This window comes from Capra hircus, chromosome 9, assembly GCF_001704415.2.
Source record: "Capra hircus breed San Clemente chromosome 9, ASM170441v1, whole genome shotgun sequence".
NCBI classification, from domain to species: Eukaryota; Metazoa; Chordata; class Mammalia; order Artiodactyla; family Bovidae; genus Capra; species Capra hircus.
The window spans coordinates 61,516,755-61,531,612 of record NC_030816.1 but is presented as its reverse complement, the minus strand read 5'-3'; the positions used below and the strand labels follow the sequence as shown (position 1 = coordinate 61,531,612).

The 14,858-nt window shown below is 39.7% G+C and overlaps 1 protein-coding gene across 7 annotated transcripts in view; it reads left to right on the top strand.

Annotated features, from left to right (window-relative positions):
* MAP7 (microtubule associated protein 7) overlaps positions 1 to 14,858 on the top strand; it is a 181,349-nt gene that overhangs the window by 120,348 nt on the left and 46,143 nt on the right. For all 7 annotated transcript variants that reach the window (XM_018053247.1, XM_018053244.1, XM_018053246.1 and 4 more), the window contains one exon: positions 6,230 to 6,307. In XM_018053247.1, the coding sequence (XP_017908736.1) occupies positions 6,230 to 6,307 (78 nt within the window). The remainder of the gene's footprint in view (positions 1 to 6,229; positions 6,308 to 14,858) is intronic.

The following is a 14,858-nucleotide window of genomic DNA, read 5'->3' as shown; positions in this document are numbered from 1 at the left end:
AAACAATTCAGTAGCTTCCGGGTATCCAGCAACCATGATGTGGTCTTTGGGAGAGACTAACTTATTAGTATGATCACCAGAGATAGCCAAAGGAAGGAAAAGGCAAACCGAACACCTCTTGAGGTTCTTGGAAGCCTATTTCAGGCTGCATCCAAGGCCAGAGTCACTCGAGAACAGTGCATCAGTGGGACTAAAGATGGAAATAACTGTATCTAGCCCCATAGAAAACATTCCCTGTCCTGCCTAGTTTTGTGGGGCCTTTTTTCCTATGTGGAGGAGGTCTTGAACGGAGCAGATAAGTCTGCCTTGCCATTCAGATGATGTATAACAGGTACAGTTACAAGCACTGCATTTGCGACCGTTAGTAGCAAATGATGTATAGTTTCAGTGGAGTTATAATCCACAGGCTGAGATTTTCCCCGTTTAGTCAGTTTACATTTTCATTCATTTATCCGTCCATATATCCACCCAAAGCGCAGCCAACATGTAATGTTTCTTGAGTAATTGCCCAATGTTGGGGGACTCTGAGAGATACTGTGTGAGCAAAGCAACAGGACCGCTGTCCTCACAGGGCTTATTCTAGTGGACTTTCTTACCCTCTACTCCAGTGGGCATCCTTGTAGAAGTAGAAGCTGTTTAGCATGAAAATCCCCTTTGTTTTATCATGAGAATTGAACATAGCTAAATAGTTTATACTGATTTTCCCTTTTACGTCAACCATCATTTCTAATTCCTGTCATTCTTTATTGTGCAGTTTATACTTTTATATCCTGATAATTTGTTTATTCATCTGGTAATAGCACTATGGAGGTACTAGGAATATGTTATTGAAAGACAATCCTACTGTCTGCTGCTGCTGCTGCTAAATCGCTTCAGTCGTGTCTGACTCTGTGAGACCCCATAGACGGCAGCCCACCAGGCTCCTCTGTCCCTGGGATTCTCCAGGCAAGAATACTGGAGTGGGTTGCCATTTCCTTCTCCAGTCCTACTCTCTAGCTGACAAGTATAGTAGAAAAAATCAGTATATGAATAGATCATTCTAACATAGTATTTCTATTGTGAGAAGAGAGATGCAGAGTGCATAGAAATATAGAGGCCAAAAGAAAAATCTTTTCTACCCCAATTGACTCTTTGATTTATATTGCTAGAGTCAAGTTCAGTGAGGAGACGTTTCATTTCAGATTGTGTCTTTTAAGTATACTTATGTCTGCTTTCTTGTATATACACATAAGCACAGATACATCAAAGACTCTTATTTTTAAAACCACCATGTTATTTTCCTGAGTATCTCTGAAGATGATATCAGAGGTTCCATGTTGAAGTTATAGGTTTGAGTAAAACCTTTTGATTTTATGGGATATGAGTCATGGGAACATCTGTCTAAAGCATTTTTAAAAATTTTCTTACTTCAGGAACTTGAGAAAAAGTACATGCTCTTTGGGGGATATTTTGAGTATTGCCCTGACCAAATGTGAATATCCTGACAGTAGTTGTTCAGATAGAGTCAGGGTATAGTGAGTTCTTGTAAAAAGCCTTGTCGCAGTGAATTTATTTTTCTAGATCTTTGAGGGTCACTCTTTTGTTCCAGCTTTTTCAGGATTGCATGTTTTCACATGTAACCGCAGGCTATTATCAGCATGCCCTTTCACTCTCAAAAGTACCCTGGTTTGGGTGGTCCCTTTACTTTCCAGTTATCACAGGTAGAAGGTTGGATGCAGAGTGTAGCTGCAAGTGTGTCTCCACTGAAATCCTATTTCTCTTAAAAACTTTTCCTTCTAAAAATTAAGTAACAATTCTATTCTAATGGTTAGATCTATTGAGAAACAGTGTGAAATATTCATGATGTCAAACTATTTTCTATACCTTCATTTTGTTCCAGAAAAAAAGTGATAGGATAGAAATGAGACGGAGAAAAAAAAAATTTCAGAAAATTCGCTATTTACTTGCAATTATTCAATTGTATTTTTTTTTCTGAAATCCTACCTTTAAAGGTCATTTTTAATCAGTTTTTAATTATTAAACCTTAGAATTGTAATCATGAGTATTTACTAATACCTTTTATTTATTTACTTTTTAATTTTTTATTAATTTTTAATTTTTATTTATTTTTATTTATTTTTATTTTTACTTTATTTTACTTTACAATACTGTATTGGTTTTGCCATACATTGACATGAATCCACCATGGGTGTACATGCGTTCCCAAACATGAACCCCCCTCCCACCTCCCTCCCCATAACATCTCTCTGGGTCATCCCCGTGCACCAGCCCCAAGCATGCTGTATCCTGCATCGGACATAGACTGGCAAAAATCTATTGTCAAATACAAGTTTGGTATGAGTTTGCCCTCATAGTGAATGTTAATTCCATTAACATTTAGGAGTGTGTAGGCTCCAGATGTTAACCAAGGTTGCTAGCTCATTTGTTTCTTTCATTCATTTAATAAATATTTATTGAATACCCTCCTTTCTGCCAGGTATAGTCCTAGGCTTTGGGAATATGGCAATGAACAAAACGGACCAGGCTCTGCTCCTCCCTACCCATATTCACAGCCATCTTTAATCTGCCACAGGGTGTTTAGTAACATTCTGGTACCAAAGTGACCTTCTTATCAATGTGACCAGAAGGATGGAAACAGAATTCAAACTGAATACCTTTTTCACTTCACAGTGTTTTTTAGTGGCAGGTCCTGAAACCAACCAAACTCGTCTAGCATATAATAGTCATTATGCACATTATATTTTAGAAATGCGTCGTATTTTAGAAATGCGTCGTATTTTAGAAATGTGTTATATTTTAGAAATGCGTTATATTTTAGAAATGTGTTATATTTGTTCTTTACTTTCTCAAATCGAATTATAAATAAATAGTGGTTGAGATCAGTGCTGAAGCGATAAAGGTGGCCAGGGAGAATTACTGAACTCATAAGCGTTGGCCTTATTTATAGTGTTTATTGATACATCTTGATAGCACTATATACAACCTGGTTTCTGAGGTACTGGTGTTACCAGACAGGATACAGTTTATTACATGTGAAGAGTGTAATTTTCATATGGAATGATATCATAGAAATCAGAGGTGAACTATGCCCTTTCTTTATGCATCTGAAAGGCAAATGTTCCACTGCATAATTGAGTGTTGTCTCATGACTGCAGGAACACCAGGTATTGACTTGGGGCTCTCAGGGTTGGTTGGGGTGGAAGAGGGTAGGTGAGGATGACTATGTTGTTATTAACACCTCCTTTTGAAAAATTTTGTCAAAATTTGTGTGAAATTTGTAGAAATGTCACATACTCGGTATTCTATGAGCAGAATTTTACTTCATTGTGTCTACTTATAGACTTTCTATAATGTGCCCATGTAACTTTTATAAGTAAAAGTTATTTATATTATTTTAGTTACTGTGGTTTTCAAGTTTCATAATAAGTGCAAAGTTTTCATAAGGAAGTAAAACCTCACTATTAAAGGACTTTTTTAAAGCAATAAGTAATTGCTAGAAGTCTTGCTTCTAACTTCATTTTGGCTTGGGTTCTTAGATCATTTTTTTCTTCAAAATATCATTTTGATAGGGCTGTCATTTCCAAATACAAACGACAGCAAAGCTCCCCTGTCTGTGACCCTTAACAAAGTGCCTAAGTGGGTTCTGCGTGCCTCTTTTCTAGGGTTAGAAGAAAACCTTTTGGGACCAAAGGCTGTATTTTTCTACATAAAAAATATTTGAAACCTCATAAATGATTAGCAAATGGGGGAAATAATTATCATAACGAATATGAGCTAGTTAGGGGTTCATATTATCAATTAGAAAAAAAATACTTTAAAGCAAAGGAAAAACACAAAATATCATCTCCTGGTCCTGCCCATGACCCCACTGCCAGGTTTATGCAGCTTCTAATGCACTTTCATACAGTTTTATTCTCTTAAATGTACAAATTCTGTAACATTTAGAAGGCATTTGGGATGCAAGTCCTTTAAATCTGTTGAAGTACTACTATGTTGTCTCTAAAGTATTATTCCAGTAGGTTTTTCTTCTTAATGTGAGATTTTAAATTGTTAATGTAATAGCAAGGAATATAATGCTGATGTTAAGTGTAATTATTATCATCATCATTGTTATCATTACTATGCTTTTGTTTTTATTTAGCAACAGCAGAGTGAGCGTATTTTTATAGACCTTTGCTGGAAAGCCATTAATGGCATCTCACTCACAGCATAGTCCAAAGTCCTCACCAGGACCCTAGCCTCTGGCCCCATCGCTTAAATGATCTCACTCTGCTCCAGTGGCTCAGATCTTCATGTCGTTTCTTGAACATCTTAGGTACTTGCAACCTCAGGGCCTTTGCACTTGCTTTTCACCTCTTGGAATGTCTGCACAGACAGCTCCCTTATTTCCATCAAGTTTTTACACATAAAAGCTACCATCTAACTTAGAATTCCCTTGGCACCTATCCAAGATGCCCAGCCTTCCATTCCTGCCATTTCACAGTCCGTTTGTTGCTTTGTTGTCTCCCTAGCATTTATCTCAGTCTAACATTCCCAGGTGGGTGAGTGGTAAAGAACCCTCCTGCCAGTGCAGAAGATGTGGGTTCAATCCCTGGATTGGGAAGATCCCCTGGAAAAGGAAATGGCAACCCAGTCCAGTGTTCTTGCCTGGGAAATCCCATGGACAGAGGAGCCTGGCAGGCTCCAGGCCATGGGGTTGCAAAAGAGTCTGACACAACTTAGCCATTAAAGCAACAACATTCTATGTACGTGCATGCTAAGTTGTCTTTGTCTGGTCCAACTCTGTGCACCCCCATGGATTGTAGCCCGCCAGGCTCCTCTGTCTATGGAATTCTCCAGGCAAGAATACTGGAGTGGGTTGCCATTTCCTTCTCCAGAACATTCTATATATTGCCCCTTTTTCCATTCTCTATATTTTACATATGTTTTCCCTAAGCAAGCTTTATTTGAGCAGAGATTTCTGTCTTTTTTGTTGATTGCTCTCCTTTCAGCACATTAAACACTGCCTGATCACAGTAGATATTTAGTGTATTCAATGAATGCAGATAGTTACTGAGATTTATCAAGTGCTAGGCACTGTGCTAATGCTGTTATAAGCACCATTTTATTTAATCCATATAGTGATGTTAGATAAGGTCTATTTTATCCTCATAGACAACCAGTAAAAACCCATGAAACCAATGTCACAGCTTAAGACTTAGAGAGCTCGGTGAGTAACTTGGCCAAGTCTCATAGCAAGTGAGCGTGACAGAACCAGAAGTGATTTCATGCCTGTCTGATTTCAAAGCTGGGCTCTTCATGTCTAACTGGTGACTGAGCATCTATTTAGTAGAATACGTTCACTTAGGATTCTATTTGCTGTTAAGGAGCAGACTTTTTTAAATTTTATTTTCTTATTTTTTATTTGGCTGTGCTCTGACTTTCCTCTAGTTGTGGTGAGCAGGGACTACTCTCTAGCTGCAGAGCAAGACTTCGGGGCACACAGCCTTCAGTAGTTGGGGCGCGTGGGCTCAGTAATTGGGACTCCCGAGCCCTAGAGCACAAGCTCAGTAGTTGGGGCGCATGGGCGTGGTTACTCCATAGCATGTGGGATCTCTCAAACCAGGGATCAAACCTGTGTCTCCTGCTTTGGCAGGCGGATTCTTTACCACTAAGCCACCAGGGAAGCCCCAGGAGACTTTTTAAAACATAAAAATAATAAAAGTTCAGTAGTTTAGGAACATAAAACCTCATGAATAGTGTTTGATGATAATAAGCCAAAGGCACAGTTATGTTTTGACATAATTTGTTTTGGCTGAGTGTCTTTTTTCTTTTCTTTTTTTTTTTTTTGAGTCTTATTGAGATGTATTTAACGTACAGCATCGATGAAACTGTAAGTTTAAGGTGTACAGCATAATGACTTGACTTGTATTATGACATATTTATTCCAACATATTTTGTTTACATCCAGCATCTTATATAGATGCAAAAAAAAATGATTTTTTTCCCTTGTGATGAGAACTCATAGAATCTAACCTCATATATAATATTTTTAAATTGAAGAAAATACTGGGAAATTCTCAGGAAAATTATAATAAAGTACATCACTACAAGTATGGTCATAATTGTTGTAATGTTACTATAGGGATGATGTAGTAATAATTCATTCATCAGATGTACCAGACTGATATTTATCAGTGTATATCATTTTTAAAAATCTGCTCCTCTATGTCTCCCATCTCCTTTTCAGACCCTCCACCTGTGCTGCGTGTTGATGACCGGCAGAGGCTCGCGAGGGAGCGGCGTGAGGAGCGGGAGAAGCAGCTAGGTAGGTCCCTTTCAAAGACACTGTTGTTGAAATGTTACTTTTTTCCCCTAGGATAATGGACACTTAACATTGAGCAAATGGACATTTCTATAATAGCCATGCTCTCTTGCATGCCTTTATGAGTTTTGCTAATGGATTGGGAAACAGAATTTAGTATGTGATATTGTTCTTTGGAAGGAATGATGCTAAAGCTGAAACTCCAGTACTTTGGCCACCTCATGCGAAGAGTTGACTCATTGGAAAAGACTCTGATGCTGGGAAGGATTGGGGGCAGTAGGAGGAGGGGACGACAGAGGATGAGATGGCTGGATGGCATCACTGATTCAATGGATGTGAGTTTGAGTGAACTCTGGGAGTTGGTGATGGATGGGGAGACCTGGTGTGCTGTGATTCATGGGGTCGCAAAGAGTCTGACACGACTGAGCAACTGAACTGAACTGATAAACGCAGAACCAAATTTTCACCCACAATGAAGTCCAGCCCAGGATTAGGGAGATTTTCATTTCTTGGTGTAATGACAGTTTCATCTGACACTGGAGGAATATATGTATGAGAGGCGTGATGGCTCAGCTTACATTTTACAACTTAAAAAATACCAGGAGAGTAATCATAGGGTTCTTTTTATGTGCCCAGTTATGAGACTGTTAAGTGCTAGGGCATTCACTGCTTTCCACGTTAAAAGAACACTGCTGCTGAATTTTATAGACAGATGCTACCAGTATGCTGCCAGGAAAAACACAAGACCTGAGCTGCGATGTCTGACTTTTCTTTTGTTACCCAAGGCCCTTGCAAAAGTTGAGCAACTGTGGTATTTGCCACACGATCAGCTAGAAAGCTGCGTCACGGGACTAGCTGATCAGGAAGCCAAGATCCAAGCACTCAGCAATCATCCTCTAGAACACTTAGCAAGGATGTTGGTGCCAGCTCCTCCTTTGCTCGAATGTCCATTTATGCAAAGTTTGCCAAGACAGGATATTCTCTTTATGTGCCTTGGAAAGATGAAATGTCTGGTCACGTGTCTCAGTGTTTCCAGGGTGTCTGATATTTTAAAACCAGAACTGACTTAGGTTGTCACAATCTTTCCAGTGGATGACTTATAACTTTTCTAAAGTTCTACTGCATTTTATAAGAGTTAGTGTTTCAGTTGGAGAACCCAGCCCCATATCCCGTCTCTGATTATTTGTATTCAAGAACCCAGATTTGTGAAGTTCATTGGAAGCTGGTTTTCAAAAGTCTGTTGACATTGTTTACATTCTTTTGTCACGCAAGTGTATGTTCCTCGGTTCTTTGTCCCGTCACAACAAAGATTTGGAGTGATGGACATTAAAGCCCCCTTGGCATGTTACAGCTCTCAGGTCTCAAATGGACCATGTTATAGCTCTTAGACAAATCAGTGTTACAGCTCAGTGTTACAGCTCTATTTTATTTAGAAGATAGCAGGAAAATCCATCTTCGAGGCGTGAGGGCACGTAGATCCAAAGACGTGGAGGAATGGGGGAGAGAGCTGGCTTTGGCTCCTCTATTTATATGTTTATCTCTCCCTGGGCCTGTCCTATGTAAATGGGGCCAGCCAGGAGTGTTGTTTGTTTTACCTGAGGTCCTCACTCTGGTCCTAGGACCTTCTTTTGTTCTGTTTTCGAGGGCTTTTCCCTTCCTTGTCTTTTAGCCACCACCGTTTTGGACTCCTTTTCCCTATTCTGCCTACCTAACACTTTGAACACAGGCCTCTTTCTCTCCCTTGCCATCATGGTCATATAAGGTCATTTCTTCTGCTGACAAGGTTTTTCCAACAGAAATTTCAATGACTTACTGGAAGTTAACAAGCCGCACGCATTTCTCTGTGTTTAAAGTTTGCGCCTATGCTTGAAGTTCCCCACATCTGGGAGGAATCCTTCCAGCTGGTAGGTTAGTGGAGAACAGGGCTACCTGTGGCATGTTCCACTCCTCCCTGCTTGGAGTGCTGTGCAGTCTGGATTTTTTCCTTTTATGAACTGTGCCTACTGCTCCCCAGGCAAGGTCAATTTGACAAGTGGATCAGAACTGAGAGGGAAAGAAAAGCAGAGCTACAGAAGCAAGAAGAGATTCCAGATGAGCATAAAGCAGCAGACTGCTGCTCCAGGGTGGTTGGTATTTACACCCTGGTTTTGAATCCATCCAAACAGGGAAAAGCACTCTCCCCTCTCCACCCCATCACTGTCGGGTTAGGCCTCACCCTATTAAATGTCTCCTTAGCATTGCAATGTGGATTCATAGCTGCCTGAGTTAAAGGAGCTCCATAGGGTGAGGAGACTATTCCTTTATGATGTAAACCCCATGAAGAATTAGCTTTTACACCTTAACTCGGGTCTTTCCATTTGGGTTTCTTTGTCTTTCAAATCCAGGTGTTACTAGTTTTATCATGGAAAGCACGATTATGCTGGTCACACAATAATGATTTCCCTTCTTATGCTATAAAGTTGTATAGCTCTGAGTCTGCAGATTCTCTCTGTAAGTTGCCTTGCTTTATCTGTTAAGTGGCTGGGTTTCTTCTTAATATATAACCCCATATTTTAAATCATATTTCAGACCATACATCAGTGGTGTAGAACATGCATCATTAATTTATATATTTTAAAACTGCTATTTGCCAGGCATATAGCATATTTGCCATATGCTAAAAAGATGAATAAAGGTTAAGACCTAGCCCTCCAGGGTTAGCTGCAGTCTAGTGGGAGGTGGGAGAGGGTAGATTAACACACAGCAATTCTAATAGAGGATGGTATTGAAGGAGTACACACATGGGGCATTGAGAACCCACAGAAGAACCTAACCCAGCCTGGGGTTGTCAGGGACCACCTGAGCTTCCAGCTAGAGGATGAACAGAGTCATCCAGGGAACTAGAAGAGATGGGGACTGCAGAGCAGTGGTGCAGGGACAGGTGGCAAAAGGGGATTTGGTAACAGACCCAACATCTGTTCATCATCAGATAATAATGGGTCAAAGTAAAGTTCAAATTATTATATTATCCTGTGGTCACAACTTATTTGGTAAGCTAGTAGCTCAGACAATAAAGCATCTGCCTGCAATGCGGGAGACCCAAGTTCGATCCCTGGGTTGGGAAAGTCCCCTGGAGAAGGAAATGGCAACCAACTCCAGTATTCTTGCCTGGAAAATTCCATGGACAGAGGAGCCTGGCAGGCTACAGTCCATGGGGTCGTAAAGAGTCGGACACAACTGAACGACTAGCACACCCAGCATATTCTAGGCTTTGTTTTTCTTCCTTCTTACCCCTGCTGTATTTAATACTACAGGTTCCTTAATTTTGATCTCTTTTCTTGTTGTTGACAGTCATAGTTTTAATGAAGTAACATTTTATTTACTGTATTTATATTTTATTTTACTCTGCACTTTTATTTTTATGTTCTTATTTTTTCTGCATTAATTGTATTTTCTCTTAAAATTTTAAACCAATGTCTTTTGGCATGTTCTTTTCCACTTAAGTTCTGTGAGTAGAAATTAATCTTCAGAAATACACAAACATGCAGATGTGCCCTTATGTTTGTGAAAGAGTCATCTAAAATCTAGCATCTGATGTAAGCTGTGCCTTTGAATACAAAAGGGCTACTTCTAACAAATTTTAGTACTAAGAGAAAATCAAAGGGCATCTGATGAACTACCCGTAAACAGCTTTGCAGAAACTATGATGACAATGGAATAGTGTTTTTTAAAAAATGGCAGGTAGGGTGGAGGAATGGCTATTATCTCAAAGATCTTTGGAGTGTGCTTTTTGAAAACACAAAAGCAGTCAATAATATCAGCTATTACCCAGCTTTCAAAGTTTAAAGCTTTCCAAGTATAAAGAAAAAAAAAGAATACATCCCAGAAATTCCAACAAAGCAAAGTTGAAAGCAATTGGCTGGTGAGATTGATTATTTACTGTTGAATGTAGGCTGAAATTAATATTGAAATCATTGAAGTTTTTTTTTTTTAAGACCACATTTTAAAAGCAGAGTAGAAAGAAGGAGAGTAAAGATCTTTGCTTGGGTGACATGTTATGTTTGTATTGTTTTGCAAACAGCGGGTCTGTTAATAACTTTCTGTGGATTAAATCTCTGAGTCATGCTTTAATGCATTGTGATAGGATTATGTCATGTGACCTGCTGTTTCTACATTATCCTTCAATTTATCACATAAAATCAGGCATAATTCTTGAAGTGTGGGACTGTTCTGTTCATTTGGTTGGGCATATATACTCTGAAAGCTTTATTTTTCTGCCTTAAAAGGTTTTCTCATGAAAAAATGTCCTCAACTAGTCTATTTCATCTGACTCTAGTTCAGGCCATTCCTTCAAACTTCTCTCTTGACTTCTGCATATTTTTTTACCATCTCTCTTCTAAGCTTTAATTTTTTTTCCTGGGCTAGGTGGGGAGAATTGTATTTGTTCTCATGATTTGTACTCTCCTGTGTTGATATTATGGGTTCCACATTCCCAACTCACTCTTTAAGATAGTAGATGCTTTCCTATCATCTAAAACTCAACTTCTATACAGTAAGTTGTCCATCAGCTTTCACTCCTCTGAGTAATTGCTGTGTACCAGTCTGTTGCACCAATATGCCTTCCACCCTTCCCCACCCCCACAGCATTATGTTTCAGGTCTTTTTTTTTTTTTTTTTTTGATACTTTCTGCTGCTGCTGGAGGCTCTGTCATCTTTCTGACTCCCAGCCTTAACTACTGAATCTTTCGCAGGATAAAATGTTCTCTTCCTGGTGGTCCAGTGCTGTGCACTGCCTCCTCTCCACGCTGGCCTGTTGAGCCACTTGTAGATGCCGCTGGTCAGTCTGGACTCAGCCTAGTCCTCTAGCGGTGGCCTCAGGTTTGTAAGTGGAGGTTGCCTCACACCCTGTCCCTAAACCCACATAGTCACAGGTCCAGTACTCCTCTGTCTTCAGCAGAGGTCTCGGATCCTTGCCTTTAAATTTGCTGCTTCTGCTATCATCCTACTGCAGACTTTAATAAATTTAGAGTTTAGTTACCCAAAACTGTCTCACTGATGTACTTCGTCCAGCTCTGTCACGTTCAGTACCAGTCCTTTTTGAAGCCTTCCTAGTTTTATGATCTTTTCCCTCTTGGAAACTCTCATTTTTTTTTTACTATATATTGTACCTTGCATAACTATCGTGTTTTAGCTATTTTATATGTTATTGAACTTCTTCTAGTGGGACTTTATAGAACTTTCTAGTTGCATATATTTCAAGCTTTTAAAGAGTATGGTCATAGTTTTCTAATTCTTTTTATGCCAGTACGTAAGACTAAATATAAAACAGATGCATAATTTTCTGACTATACTCAAGCCTTTAATTAAATACTAATAATATTATTAATAATAATCATGTTAATGGAACACTGACTATGGGCAAAGCAATGTTCTAAGCACTTCACTCTGTATTATCCCGTTTAGGAGCAAATTAACACAATGGTTGTACTTTCTGTTGGGTAAGCCTGCCATAGTTGCTGATGTAAGTTATTTTATGCATTGTCTTTTACTTTATTTTTTTTTAAATGCATTGGGATAATTTAGCTTAAGGAAGGAACTGAACCTTTAAAAATGGGATAGTTAATGGACCCTTTTTTCTTTCTGCCGTATCAGCTGTTTATGTACAGGGTCACCAACGTCCATGTTTACGGTCTTCAACAAATGGCAATGCTGTTAAATAGAGAGCAGTCCCTATGCTTTGGATTCAGGTGGTGAGTTTTTTCAGGTTTCAGAGCTGGGCACATACCCAGCTCTCATGTAGAGGAAGAGCCTTTCTGCTTCCACATACAAGCAGGGTACATGCGTGCTGTACTCACTGTCCACTTGACATAGAACCAGAGGGTAAATGTAAGTGTTGGAGCAGATTCTGACATCTTTTTGAAAATACTTTGTGGCATTGACCATTTGTTAACCTTGGAGTCATTAAGAGTCTGTAAGAACTTGGAATAGATCCTGGTTACTAACCTCTCTTGTAAAACATCTGCAAGAATCAAGGCATGTGAAATTTATGTAATATAAACTTTTGACTTTAGTAAAGTAATTGGCCACTACTACCACCACCTCCTTTTTTAAGAAGCTATTTCATGCTATTTTAATTCACATATTCATTCACTTAGTATTTGATGTGGGGTCACTATTGAGCTAGAAACCCTGGGGCTATTGAAGTGAAAGATCAATTTTCTAACCTCCTAGAACTTAAATTGCTATGCCCTCCACCTGGAATATTTGGCCTGAGAGATGCATGTAAATAATTTTCTCTCCTCCTTCAGGTATTGTTTAAATGCCACCTCTTTAGTGATGCCTTCCCTGGCCATCTTCCTCAGATTTGCAGCTCCCCAAACTAGCACCCTGGAGAAGGCAATGGCACCCCACTCCAGTACTCTTGCCTGGAAAATCCCATGGACGGAGGAGCCTGGTAGGCTGCAGTCCATGGGGTCGCTAAGAGTCAGACACAACTGAGCGACTTCACTTTCACTTCTCTCTTTCATCCATTGGAGAAGGAAATGGCAGCCCACTCCAGTGTTCTTGCCTGGAGAATCCCAGGGACGGCGGAGCCTGGTGGACTGCCGTCTGTGGGGTCGCACAGAGTCAGACACGACTGAAGCGACTTAGCAGCAGTAGCAGCAAACTAGCACCCTCTATTTTTCTCCATGTTATTTGCAACATCTAAGCATGTATATATTGATATTCTACTTGTTTATTGTCTTGTCTGCTTTCACTGGAATATAAGCTTATTATAAGAAAGGACTTATGTCATTTTTAACTTCAGTAGCCTAGTACCTAGAAAAGTGCCTGGCACATAGTTGATGTCTAACAGCTGTTGGTTGAATGGTAAGCGAATAGTCTGTGCATTTCAGTGTATGTGCTGCAGGTATACTGCAAATTAGTTAGATATTACCAAATTATCAGGTAATATCTGCCCTTACAACATCCAATGAAACAAGTTTGAAAATCTCATTCTTAAGCAGTTTCTCAGTTAGATGAACAAGGACACAAAGATAATCTATATAATGGTTGTACCTTAAAACTACTTGGTCTTCATATGTTACAAAACTAATAATCTTACAGTATGCTGACAAATTCTAAGGAATATATGAGGAATATTGAGCAGGCAAGTAGTTTTCTGTGTTTAGAAAGATATAAGGTTTCCCTTTTTGAAGGTGATACAGATTAAGTTTGAGGTATGGATCAGAGGCTTTCGAGAGTCTGTAAAATTATGAAAGATTATCAGTGAATTGTATGATTGACTCCTATAGCTCATGAAGAAAAAAATTAAATTTCTCAAATCTCTCATTCAATTCATTCATATTGGGTTTTGTGGCTAAGTTCAAAGCTGTGCAGGAGATCTGTCAGAATGTAATATATTAGAAACAACCATAAGATAATATGAAAAAGATTTTGATGTTCAATTAGATTATATTTGCCTTGTTTCTCAGATAAATTCACCAGACTTTCTTGCCCCTCCAGTCATAACTTTTCTGCTTTGCCTCCCTTCCCACTCCTCCAGTCTGAGTGTGTTGTCAACTCAGGGGCAGTAGTGTTACTAAGAGTATGGTCAAGACATACACGATCATTTCAATCTGGCTTAGAATGTTCATCTCAAAAATGTTGATAGAGTAGAATTAATTAGTAAACAACCATGATGCCCCTACTCTGATTAGAATCACAAGCGAAATTGTCCCTGGTTTCACACTTCACATTATTATTATTATTCCTAGACATATAGACATATAAGGAAGTCATTGGTTTTGACAAAACTGTCCTCGGTACACACACACACCCCAAACACCCAGACTTTGGGCTTTGGGAAAGCAGTCTTGCTAGTCCAAATATATGCTGGATGAAACTTTGACAGATCTGTGGTCAGCTGTGGCTTCTGGTTTCCAAAAGTTGTCTCTTGATGAATAGAGTGTACAAAATCTCGCAAGGCTGCCAGGCAGGCTGTGAACTGCCAAGGGTCAGAGCACACGTGAGTGGGAGGGATGCGGCCATGAGCGCATACCGCAGCACTGCCTCGGGAGTCAGGCACAGGACTGGGAAGAATAAACGCTTGTCGTGGAATGGATTAAATAACTCACAGGCCGAAGCTTTAACGTCAGGTGAATCACTGTGACTAAGCAGCCATTATTTATTTCTCCCAAGTCTCCTTTGCCTGTAAAGCTGACAGTGAAAAGGTCTTAAAGCCTGAAAAGTAAGGGGTCTTGTAAACAAATGATGAAGGCCAAGAGTGACGTGAGAAAATCAGGATCTTCACATTGGGTGCCCACCTTCTCCCAGTCTAGAGGAGGAGCCTTAGTCATGGGAAGTATTCCCAATCCTGCCTTTTAGTGTAATGGTTCCTTGTTTGCTTCTAGAATCAGACAGTCCAGAGCTTGGATTCCAGTCCCCCCACTGACTTACTGTGAGACCTCAGGCAGGTTACTTCACTTCTCTGTAAGTTTAATAGCAGTGTCTCCCTCAGCAGGTGGCTATGAAGCTAAAGCCTGTAAATCACCTGATGTCAGCATAAAGAGCTGAGCACAGCTCACCATGACAA